Genomic DNA, 12,910 nt, shown 5'->3' with positions numbered 1-12,910 from the left:
TCTTCCAGTGTGTCAGAGTGCATGCGTGTTATGAAGGGAATGTGTCTGACCTTGTGCACTTCTGACTGTCCAAGGACCAATGACTGTTATGACAGCAAACTGGGACAGTAAATTTAGACCTTTGGTCCTTCTACAAGTGTCAGAGGAAATGTAGCACTCCCAAATACTTCCCCATGTGGACTGTCCCTAATGGCACCCTATTCCCTATGAAGTGGATAACTTTTGGCAATCGAGCCCTTTTTCTTCTTACCCAGAGTCCGATCAACTCACGGTTAACATTTTTATTTCTCTGTGTGCAGTTGGAATGAACTTGAAGGTGGGCAATAACTGGAAGTCTACAAGAACCGCTAGCATGGTAACCCTAGTTAGCAATTGCGCTAATGCTAGTTAGCAACTTCCTTCAAATTGCATGCAGGGAACTAAAAATGGAATCCATGAGAGCAGAAAGTGGGATAATTACAAAAATGTTGCGCTATCCCTTTAAAAGCAGTCTCAGCAGAAAAATATATATATATCTTTTTTTGCAGTGGCAGCTAAGTTAAAGGGGAACACTACCTTTACCTCTTCATGCTATGCCTACCTTCTGTATACGTTTATGGTTCTGTTTGAGCGATGGACTCTGGGCTGAGCACTGCTATGTGTCTGTAGAGACAACATGGCCAAACGTGCTGGACCCCTCCATAGTTAATTTGCCAGAAGAGAGGGATATACAGTATTTCCTGTGGGAGAAACAGTAAATCTGGGCTTTATTTCTGAGGGGGAGGCCTAGGTTGAGAGGTTGAGTTCTGGGCCCGGATTTTGAGAGAAACCTGCTAACGTTTCCTGCTCTCCTTCTCCACGTCACGCACACATACACACTCTATCAACGGGCTTGAGGAGAGACGCTGGGGTCATTTAAAGTGCTATTGCGGTCACTGGATGTCTTAAGTGTTTGTATACAGTAATTCAATTCTTATGTTGAATTAATTTGACACCCAGGCATCTGTGTTGTGTATAATTGGTGGGGAGGTGTGGACATGCTGCTGTTACGATGATCGAGGTCTCATCGTTGGCCTGTTTTTGTTCACCATCCAAAAAAAGTGATTTGCTTGGATTGTCTCAGAGCTGGCTTTTCAGTACTGATCAAATTCAGAATTTGTCAAATTACTGGTGTTTGTTTAGTATTATAAACTTTTCCTCCCTCTCGTCTCCTTATCAGTAACCGTACTAACAAAGATTAAATGACAGTTTTTTTTTTTAGAAGATATTATTAGAGAGGATTATAACCTTTCAGACAACAACAAAAAATGTGCAGCATCATGCGCCTCTACATTTTTCAGACAGTAGAATTCTGCTTCGGCATAGAATGTTTGGTTTTGTTTCCCCGACAACAACAAATGAATTTTAATATACTTTTTTATTAAAGAGTGGTTGCACACAGGTAACTCAAGATTATTTGATTGACAGTTCTGGTTGCTTAGTGATTGACGATGGTCCCGCTTCAGAAGCGGCATTCCTTTTAGACAAATAAAAGGCCCATTCAGTGGCACCATATCCAGAGACGGTTTCGTGTTTGCATTTAAAAAGCCTTCGTGTACTCTTCAGACAAACAAACATGCCATAGCCGAGACGCTTTCAAGGCAACACATTCCATATGTCTGAAAAGGTTATAACATTAATCTCTAGTGGTTTACCTTGAAGATTTGTTTTGCAGATGCAGTTGCCAGATTGGTTACCTTTTTGAGTGTAATCCTGCATAATGCGGAGCAACAATGTTTGACTGTCCCCATATCAGCAGCCAGGCATGTAATTACAAGTTAGTGCCTCTCCATTGGACCACAGGACTGGTTACCAGATACTTGTGCGTGTGTGCATAAATACTGGTAAGTGTTAGCTTGGTCTGTTTTGTACAGTCTTGCCAATTCCTATGCTCATGCATTGTCATGTTGTGACTAAACAGCACAAACAGATCTGGGAATGGGCTAGTTGACTGCCTCTGATTCCAAACTGCATTTGTAATCATAGAGCTAGTACAGCAGGGGCCTTCAACCTTCTAGCCCAGGGACCCCCTTCCAGGCAAACCGGCGACCCAGAGACCCCCACCATATCTGGATAGGTGCAGTGAAATGCCGTAATAGTATAGCGTCCCTAGAGCAAATTAGGTTTAAGTGCCTTGCTTAAGGGGACATCATCTTTTTCCCCTTGTTGGCTTTGGTATTCAAACTAGCGACCTTTTGGTTAGTGGCCCAACACTCTAGCCACTAGGGTACCTGTCACCCTTAGAAGAGGAAGTCTGAACTTTTAACGTAGCCTATTAGATAAAAAGCTAACTCGAACACGTTTCTGCTAATAGCTAAATAAAGGTTGGCAAATTCATTCAGTCAAAGCTTCCTAGCAACCAGCGGCACACGCGGATGCCTTTTTAAAGCCTATGGCTGCATTCCTCTGCCCAGGCGTTGCTGACGCATGCAAGATCTTACAACGCATGGATAGGTATTTTATGTATGAGCTACCAGCATATGTTATAGCAATCTGGTTCCTGAAAGGCACAGTCGATGACGTGGCACACAACCATTGGTTGATGCATGCAACCGCGACCATTGGCTCAATATTAGGAGTTGAGGAATAAAGTTGACATTACCTACAGTAGAAAAAATATTTGTATGTAATTCAACATGTTTGTTCTGTTGCTAGCAATATTCATAACGTTTAAAAAAATATATATATACTGTATAGTACCCGTCAAATTGACACACCTACTCATTCAAGGGTTTTTCTTTATTTGTACTATATTCTACATTGTAGAAAACGCCCAGGCTCTGTCACAGCCGGCCGCGACCGGGAGGGTTGGGAATTGGCCTAGCGTCGTCCGGGTTAGGGAGGGTTTGGCCGGTAGGGATATCCTTGTCTCATCGCGCTCCAGCGACTCCTGTGGCGGGCCGGGCGCAGTGCGCGCTAACCAAGGGGGCCGGGTGCACGGTGTTTCCTCCGACACATTGGTGCGGCTGGCTTCCGGGTTGGAGGCGCGCTGTGTTAAAGAAGCAGTGCGGCTTGGTTGGGTTGTGCTTTGGAGGACGCATGGCTTTCAACCTTCGTCTCTCCCGAGCCCGTACGGGAGTTGTAGCGATGAGACAAGATAGTAATTACTAGCGATTGGATACCACAAAAATTGGGGAGAAAAGGGGGTAAAATATATATCTATTTTTTTTAAAGGAAGGGTAGGATAAATATAGGTCTGTAGCAGTTTGGGTCAAGAGTGTCCCCCCCTTTGAAGAGGGGGATGACCGCAGCTGCTTTCCAATCTTTGGGAATCTCAGACGACACGAAAGAGAGATTGAACAGGCTAGTAATAGGGGTTGCAACAATTTCGGCAGATCATTTTAGAGAGGTTCCAGATTGTCTAGCCCAGCTGATTTTTGGGGGTCCAGATTTTGCAGCTCTTTCAGAACATCAGCTGACTGGATTTGGGAGAAGGAGAAATGGGGAAGGCTTGGGCGAGTTGCTGTGGGGGGTGCAGTGCTGTTGACCGGGGTAGGGGTAGCCAGGTGGAAAAGCATGGCCAGCCGTAGAAAAATGCTTATTGAAATTCTCAATTATAGTGGATTTATCGGTGGTGACAGTGTTTCCTAGCCTCAGTGCAGTGGGCAGCTGGGAGGAGGTGCTCTTATTCTCCATGGACTTTACAATTTCCCAGAACTTTTTTGAGTTAGTGTTGCAGGACGCACATTTCTGCTTGAAAAAGCTAGCCTTGAATTTTCTAACTGCCTGTGTATATTCGTTTCTAACTTCCCTGAAAAGTTGCATTTCACGGGGGCTGTTCGACGCTAATGCAGTACGCCTCAGGATGTTTTTGTGTTGGTTCAGGGCAGTCAGGTCTGGAGAGAACCAAGGGCTGTATCTGTTCCTGGTTCTACATTTTTTGAATGGGGCATGCTTATTTTAAGATGGTGAGGAAGGCATTTTTAAAGAATACCCAGGCATCTTCTACTGATGGGTTGAGGTCAATTTCCTTCCAGGATACTCGGGCCAGGTCGATTAGAAAGGCCTGCTCGTTGAAGTGTTTCAGGGAGCGATTGATAGTGATGAGTGGAGGTCGTTTGACCGCTGACCCATTACGGATGCAGACAATGAGGCAGTGATCGCTGAGATCTTGGTTGAAAACAGCAGAGGTGAATTTAGAGGGCAAGTTGGTTAGGATGATATCTATGAGGGTGCCCGTGTTTACGGCTTTGGGGTTGTACCTGGTAGGTTCATTGATAATTTGTGTGAGTTTGAGGGCATCAAGCTTAGATTGTAGGATGGCCGGGGTGTTAAGCATGTCACAGTTTAGGTCGCCTAGCAGCACGAGCTCTGAAGATAGATGGGGGGGGCAATCAGTTCACATATGGTATCCAGAGCACAGCTGGGGGCAGAGGGTGGTCTATAGCAGGCGGCAACGGTGAGAGACTTGTTTTCAGAGAGGTGGAGTTTTAAAAGTAGAAGTTCAAATTGTTTGGGTACAGACCTGGATAGTAAAACAGAACTCTGCAGGCTATCTCTGCAGTAGATTGCAACACCGCTCCCTTTGGCTGTTCTATCATGTCTGAAAATGTTGTAGTTAGGGATGGAGATTTCAGAGTTATTGGTGGTCTTCCTAACCCAGAATTCAGACCCTGCTAAGACATCCGGGATGGCAGAGTGTGCTAAAGCAGTGAATAAAACAAACTTAGGGAGGAGGCTTCTAATGTTAACATGCATGAAACCAAGGCTTTTACGGTTACAGAAGTCATCAAAAGAGAGCGCCTAGGGAATAGGAGTGGAGCTAGGCACTGCAGGTCCTGGATTCACCTCTACATCGCCAGAGGAACAGAGGAGGAGTAGGATAAGGGCACGGCTAAAAGCTATGAGAATTGGACGTCTAGGACGTCCGGAACAGAATAAAAGGAGCAGGTTTCTGGGGGCGATAAAATAGATTCAAGGCATAATGTACAGACAAAGGTATGGTAGGATGTGAATACAGTGGAGGTAAACCTAGGCATTGAGTGATGATGAGAGAGATATTGTCTCTAGAAACATCATTGAAACCAGGTGATGTTATCGCATATGTGGGTGGTGGAACTGAAAGGTTGTATAAGGTATAATGAGCAGGGCTAGAGGCTCTACAGTGAAATAAGCCAATAAACACTAACCAGAACAGCAATGGACAAGGCATATTGACATTAAGGAGAGGCATGCTTAGCCAAGTGATCATAAGGGTCCAGTGAGTAGTGAGGTTGGTTGGGGTCATGGCAATTCAGACAGCTAGCCGAGCCATGGGTAGCAAGCTAGCAGAAGATGGATGTCGGTTTTTAGCCACCCCGTGCATTTTCGTTGGTAGATTAGTGGGGTTCCGTGTGGTAGAGGGGACCAATCCAATTGTCAAAATAGTTATAGTGGACATATAACAGACACATCTCAACATCAACTGTTCAGAGGAGACTGTGTGAATCAGGCCTTCATGGTCGATTGCTGCAAAGAAACCACTACCAAAGGACACCAATAAGAAGAAGAGACTGCTTGGGCCAAGAAGCACAAGCAATGGACATTAGACCAGAGGAAATCTGTTATTTTGTCTGAGTCCAAATGTGAGATTTTTGGTTCCAACCGCAGTGTCTTTGTGAGACGCCGAGTAGGTGCACGGATGATCTCTGCATGTTGTGTTCCCACCGTGAAGGATGGAGGTGTGGGGGTGCTTTGCTGGTGACGCTGTCTGTGATTGATTTAAATTCAAGGCACACATAACCAGCATGGCTACCACAGCATTCTGCAGCGATACGCCATCCCATCTGGTTTGGGCTTAGTCCCACTATCATTTGTTTTTCAAAAGGACCATGACACAAAACACACCTCCAGGCTGTGTAAAGGCTTTGGTATCCTGTTCTGTTAGGCTGTTAGCCCCACCAAGCCCCTCTGTGTGACCCACCCACACCTGTGTTTGATTTTTTATTTGAATTAATTCAGCGGCACTTGATTGAGATTACCTGATGTAATGGGGCCAATGGTATAGTCCCAAAAGTGCAATCCCTGCCCTATCTGGCACTCCAGAGAGTCTCAATCAAACACTAAACGTTTTGGAAAGTAAACGGTAACATTAGAACCCAGGTCTGGACCCAGCAGGAGAGGCATGAACATCAGAGCAGAGCACAATGTCGGCTTCTTCCCAGGCTTCTCTCCAGACTCAACACTGCATTCCTCCAGTGACAGAGTCCAGTCCTCTGTCTATATGGGGATGAATGTTAAGAGTGAGGATGGGTTTGCGGTGGTTATGGTTATCCTATGGCTGAGCTGCCACTAGGGACAGTAGAGAGCTATAATGTGTCACCCATTCAAGAACATGCTTGTTGTGTAGGAGACATGTTTCTCTAAGTATTTCCACAACTAATTGGTTTCAATGCTTTGTATTTCAATCTACATATTAGAATATAACTGATAATTATCTAAAAATAAATTCCCACGTTGGGTCTCCAAGGTAGGCAGTGTTGGTCAGATGGAATCTCTTATTGCGGTTAATGCTGTTATTAGTGTATAGTAGACTACAGACAAACGTATAGCTGTCTCACCTGCCGTGTTACTTAGCAGTGAGTGTGTTGGTGTGCCCAGACCAGAGGAGCTCACCACGGAGGGCGAGGGAAGAGTCCAAACCTGCCACCTCTAATAAACTGATCTGACGTCACACCTGGGTTCAAGTAGGATGTGTTTGGACACTGCTACTGCAGTGTTGGGTTGGTGACATCATTTATTGGCTGAGGAATCAAAGTAATTGTCTGTCTCCCTGTGTGTGTACCCTCAGTGTAAATCTGCATGTCTGAACTTGTATCCTCTCTATCCCTCTGACTACACGATCTCATTCACTTTCTGTGATCTCTAACACTATATAGATTTACCATAATGATACGGTTAGTCAGATGGACAATCCCATGACTGGAGCTCCATAATCGCCAATTTCAGATTCTCTCTGCCCCTCTCACCTTCCGTCTCTCTCTCTTAGCCTCTCCATCTCCCTTTCCTTTGCTCGCTCGCTAGCTCTCTCTCTCTCTGCTCCTTCGTTTTGTCACCACTGAGAGATGAGTGGAATTTATCATCTAGCTGAGACTGTAATTTTGTCTTCTCATCTCTCTCTCTCGCCCTCCCCTTGCTCTGTAGCGTCCCACTGCTGCCTTGTCACTGGGCCAAGGGAACACAGCAGCACATTCTCAGTACTTCCACTCTACAGTATATACCTTTCTCTGAGTCTGTCTGCAGGAGATAGAGGGACACCCAGCCTCTCGGGTCCAATCTGTGAGCATAGCCATGGGGCCTAGCTCATTTCTTGCCTGTAATCAGATTAGCAGGTACTGAGCAGCTTTAGTTAGGCTGCACTGGAGGAAGGCAGGGGATGTCTGTTTAGTATTAGCCGTTAGCCAGTTTGCTATTAGCGTTACTGCTGGAGACTAGAGGGGAGCTGTTTAGAGACTCTGCTCCACTCTGACTGCACAGAGAGAACCAACACTGCACTGCAGCCTCTACCACGCGCTACTACTGCTGATCGGGAATCAGCTCCCTCACTCTCCTCTTTCTCTCCCTGTCCCTCTTTCTCTATCGCTACCTGACTCTGGGTCCTCCCTCCCTTCTCCTTCTGCCTCTCTCTCTCTCTCTCTCTCTCTCTCTGTGCTGAGGGCAGCTCGTCCCGGGGCACCGACTGACTGCGTTTTTTGTTTCTCTGCATCACCTTGCAGTCAGTTGCCTGCCTGCGGGTCGGACCTCAGCGCTGCTCTCTTTCTCTATCCCTCTCTTCTATCTGTCCTCTGTACCTACCTGGTCTTGCAAGAATGTATCGGAACGCAAACCCGTGGATCTCAAACTACCTGAGCCATGTCAAGTTCTGCAGACAAGGTAAGATGGAGCTGGTGCTGAGGATAGGGCTTTGGGTCTGGGACTGAGGATAGGGCTTTGGGTCTGGGACTGAGGATGGGGCTTTGGGTCTGGGACTGAGGATGGGGCTTTGGGTCTGGGACTGAGGATGGGGCTTTGGGTCTGGGACTGAGGATGGGGCTTTGGGTCTGGGACTGAGGATGGGGCTTTGGGTCTGGGACTGAGGATGGGGCTTTGGGTCTGGGACTGAGGATGGGGCTTTGGGTCTGGGACTGAGGATGGGGCTTTGGGTCTGGGACTGAGGATGGGGCTTTGGGTCTGGGACTGAGGATGGGGCTTTGGGTCTGGGACTGAGGATGGGGCTTTGGGTCTGGGACTGAGGATGGGGCTTTGGGTCTGGGACTGAGGATGGGGCTTTGGGTCTGGGGATAGGAGGAGGATGGGGCTGTAGGCTAAGGAAAGTGAGGCAAATTGTCTCTTAACTGGCCCCGATTCCAGTTGTCCTTGCGTTGTCTGCAGCTGTAGCCTCCAAGGACGTAACAGTTGATAAGGGACTCTCTCTGACTGCAGGAGGAGGGAGAGTTATTTCTGGGCTCTACTTTCTGTCTCCAGTTTATTTGGACAGTTATGTCAGAGATATTATGTTTTCTTGTGTGTAGTTAGTTGCACATGCCTGAGTGTGTTTGCGTCAGACTGTGTGACAAGAACTCTGTGTGTGTGGCCTATGTTTCTCATTCTCACAATTGTACACAATTCCCACTCTCAGTAATCCGTCCAGAGAGTGGAACTGGGTGTTGAGTGGTGGTTCTGCTTGGTTAACTGGCTGAGAATTCACAACAGGTGTTCCTGGTGCCCCAACACCATTGGTTCCCAGCCATTACAACCCAGTAGAAGAATCTGTATCCCAAATGGCACCCTATTCCCTGCATAGTGCACGTTTGGCCTATGGTCAAAAGCAGTGCACTAGGGAATAGGGTGCATTTGGGACACAACTGGGGTCTGGAGGGTTGATGTGTGTGTTATTAGCATAAATTTGACACACAGCAGTGTCCAGACCAATACTTTTGACTACTTTTGACTACTAGCGCACCACTAACGAGTCCACCATGGCTAATAAAGGTTCAATTTAAAAAATAATAATACAAGTGCAATGTTCTTGCGAATTAAATGAGACTAGGCTTGGTTAGCCATCCATTGTCTTGATTGGCATACAGTATTAGTATCTACCGTAGGCTAAGGGGTTTAAGGCTTTGATTGTCTCAGGCTCACCTGACTTAGCTACCGCTCCTAGTATTTATAAATCTAAACTAAACCCTTCCCTTACTTTATCTCTGATGCTGAGGGAGGTCAGTGTGTGTGTGTGTGTGTGTGTGTGTGTGTGTGGTAGAAGATGGGGGTGGTAAGAGTTGTGATGTAAGTGATCCCGTCGTCGTTTTAGTGACATTTCTTTTTGGGCTCTCTAGTTCGGGGCTGCTCTGCTCAGGGTAATCCCCTCTAAACAGGGACATATGCTCTTGAATGGTCATTTCTGCACACACTTAATTGATCAGCCCCATGTGGTTTTATTGCCTTCTCCAAGTATTAGTACTTGTGTATAGAACCTGTAGTATTAAGTCTGTAAATGACAAGGAGAAAGAACTTACTCGGAACAGTAAACGGTCATTTCGCTCTCATAGTGACATACAGTATGTTTATCATGAAACAAACCACTGCTAGAACATCCAGGATTAGACCCCTTCATTGATGAATGAAAGCACTTGATCCCCATGTTTCACTTTACGACAGGGGTATCAAACTCAATCAGCACACTGGCCATATTGGAAAAAATACAACTAATTTTTGGGCCAGACATGGCCTATGTTTGTTTTTACATAACACTTATGTACAACTGGCTCAAACTGGCTGTTTTATTAGAGGGGGGTGGGGGGGAAATGGCCTTTTTTATAATGTCCACTTATGTACATAGGATGCTCTATATGGCATTTTAACATATTAAAACCAGATAAATAATTTGTCCACCTTAATCAAAAAGTGTTTTAATAACTGTAAATACCAAAAACGCAGCTACGTTGTAACCTCTTTTCTTTGCATTGCGTGGATCACCAGTGTGGTGGACTGCAGCATTGTTGTATGGTGCACTCACAATGTCTTAGGCCTAGTTGAGTAGTCAGCCTAGGCTACTGCTCTAATGTTGCTGTAATAGGCCTATATATTTTATTTATTTAATTTTTTTGCAAGTTTTTTGTTTTTTGGTTATTCATTGGCAAGCTTTAGAAACTGAAGACCAGACTGCAACATTTTAGTAGCCTGGCTAGGACTGTGACATGTGCCTGGACACTATCCCTCTGCTGTGCGCTGTAAATGGGACACATGAAAGCAGCATACCACCCTGCATCCCGCTGCTGACTTGCCTCTGAAGCTAAGCAGTTCTGGATGGGAGACCAGATGCTGCTGGAAGCTGTGTTGGAGGGCCAGTAGGACGCACTCTTTCCTCTATTAAAAAGAATGTATCCCAATGCCTAAAATCAGTGATTAGGGACATTGCCCTGTGTAGGGTGCTGTCTTTCGGATGGGATGTTAAACGGGTGTCCTGACTCTCTGTGGTCACTGAAGATCCCAGGGCACTTATCGTAAGAGTAGGGGTGTTTAAACCCGGTGTCGTGGCTACATTCCTAATCTGGTTGTCATACCCGTCATGGGTCATAGCCATCATGGCTCATACCCCTCATACCTAATCACCCCCATCTTCCAATTGGCTCATTCATACCCTGTGACTATTCCCCAGTTCGTTGCTATAAGAGTGCTCTGTCAAGTTACCTGGTAACACGAAAGCAGTGCAATTGATGTTGAATTCACCGACACAAATGCATCATGCTGTAACTTCATGAAGTAGATGACTCCGCTGTTGACTCATTTATACTCGCTTGTGTGTCCTATTGTCCTTTAGTAGTAATTTATACCCACACTTCTAACTTATTGACAACCAAGATTACATTTTCTGTAGGCTACAGCATTGACCCATTGGAACCCAAACTTTGCATGGACGTTTCGCTTACAACACGTTTAAACTTTCGGTCCGGTAGAAGATGCCATTTAGTGATGACATGATACAGCGCACTGGATGGGTCTGGGAGGAGGGGTGTGTGGCAATGTTGGCAGTGCTTACTGTGACTTGTAGTGCAGTGCATCGTGGGCGGTATGGAAGCGGGCCAAGAATGACTTGACGAACCCAAATCATTGTGCGGCACGGATAGAAATGTGTCACGGATTCGGCCCGCGGGCCTTGTGTTTGACACATGCTTTTAATAGCTCAGTCTACATGTGTGAAGAATGTTTCACGTTCTTTTAACACCAAAGGGTTTGGGACATCTGTGATCATTGTAGTGGTTTTATGCCTGTGTGTGGAACGTGTAATGCAGGAAGCACCCTCCTTTCTGTAAGGGTTCCTCTGCTCTATTGCGTAGGGCTGCTTCTGATCGGCTGGTCCTCCATTCCCCCTGTAGGGCTCAACGTGTTGACTCATCCAGCACCTTTAGCACTATGCCCTCAACAGCTACGTGTTGTTTTGCGCTACAGGGATACTGGGTTATAAAGGCTAATCCCCGATCTGTTTGTGCCGTCTTGCCCATTCCTATGGTCGTTATCAAGCTTTGTCAATGACCGCAGGAGTTGGCTATTCAGCACGAACACCAGAAACTAGGCTAACTGTGTGGTAGGCAGTAAGGACAAATATCTATATTAGTCCATTTGAATTCTCTTGCCTACATTGATAGACAAGATTAGTGGAGGTGTACCTACATAAATTGTTGTTTTCCTTCTCTGATATCACGCTATCCCTGTCACTTTATCAGCTGGTAAGATGACCTGTAGGCTACGATGTAAGGAGGGTGGCTAAGGCCTGAGCTAGTATGTGTTTACCGGATACTCCCCAGCTGAAATAATACTAGTCTCGTACCAAAACACATCTAGGCGTAGGGACTCTTCTCCTCCCTTCTCAAATGATGTTTTCCCAAAGCGGGGGGATTTTAAACATCATCCAAATATCCTTAATATGGACTAACAGATCTGGAATGGCGGGGGGTTAGGGGTGGGGGCTGGCAGGCAAAGTGGAAACACATGTGTTCTCTCTCTGTCCCACTGAGTGAGTCAGTCAGTCAGTCAGTCCAGCCCTAGTCCGCGGTCAGTAGGGTCATATTCATTAGGGCACAATAAAGCAAAACCTTGTGCAACGGAAACAAAACAAGTATTTCTTATTGTTCAGGTAGTGTTTCAGTCAGTTTTCTTCCATTTGGTACCCAGTGAATATGAAAGAGAAAAGGAGAGCCGCACACTCTAGGAGCTCAGATGCAATAATTGAATAACCCATTAACGTTGATATACCCTGATGAAGACCGCTTGTCTGTCGAAACGTTGGTTATTAAATGATTTCGTCTGCGCTCCAGGAGTGTGAGGCTCTCCTTTTTTTTTTTTTTTTTCAACTGTTCTACTCCGCTAGCCAGCACCTCGTCTAAACGCGTGCGTTTCTTTCACCTCCAGATTCACCCAGTGAATATGACCCAGGGGCACAGTGTTGTGGGAACGTTCAGATCCAGATATGTTAGAGACACATGTTTGTTCTACTTGACATGTTAATGAACCATGTCAGGTCTATTTGTGGCGTTTTCTATCGGCAACGTCCCACAGCGTTGAACCTAGTGAACAGCTGCTCTATAACCAACCACACTGAGGTCTAGAACTCTACAAAGCATTGAGCGTTCTTTAAAAGGGCACGGTAACATCCAGCACCCACTTTTATATTAGGCTTTTACTTTGCAGTAATACGGGTTGGTTTTTCCTGAGGAGGGTGTGCCGTTTACTTCACAATAGCTACCCATTTTCTAATCGGCCTGCTAATAGACTGGAGATGGGCATTAACGGTCTCTGTTTTATGTCAAGGAAAATTCACGACCGGTCTTGATGGCCGTGGTACTGCAACATTGACATTAAACAGTTTCCTATGCCTAGGATTTTGTGTTGAATGTGTCCAAGGCTGCTGCTGTCATCGTAGGAACTCTGAGGGTTG

General features: G+C 45.9%; 1 protein-coding gene across 5 annotated transcripts in view; it reads left to right on the top strand.

The window, feature by feature from the left end:
- Window positions 1–7,195: 7,195 nt before the first annotated feature.
- The window catches only part of LOC129822836 (supervillin-like), a 60,305-nt gene continuing 54,590 nt past the window's right edge, over window positions 7,196–12,910 (top strand). For 4 of the 5 annotated variants that reach the window (XM_055881282.1, XM_055881281.1, XM_055881283.1 and 1 more), the window contains exon 1: window positions 7,196–7,869. In XM_055881282.1, coding sequence (XP_055737257.1) covers window positions 7,806–7,869 — 64 coding nt within the window. In that variant the 5' untranslated portion in view covers window positions 7,196–7,805. The remainder of the gene's footprint in view (window positions 7,870–12,910) is intronic. The other variant, XM_055881284.1, reaches the window with a different exon arrangement.

Source organism: Salvelinus fontinalis, chromosome 25 (genome assembly GCF_029448725.1).
Source record: "Salvelinus fontinalis isolate EN_2023a chromosome 25, ASM2944872v1, whole genome shotgun sequence".
Lineage (NCBI taxonomy): Eukaryota > Metazoa > Chordata > Actinopteri > Salmoniformes > Salmonidae > Salvelinus > Salvelinus fontinalis.
The sequence above is the reverse complement of the archived record's forward strand: the minus strand, read 5'-3'. Positions and strand labels throughout refer to the sequence as shown.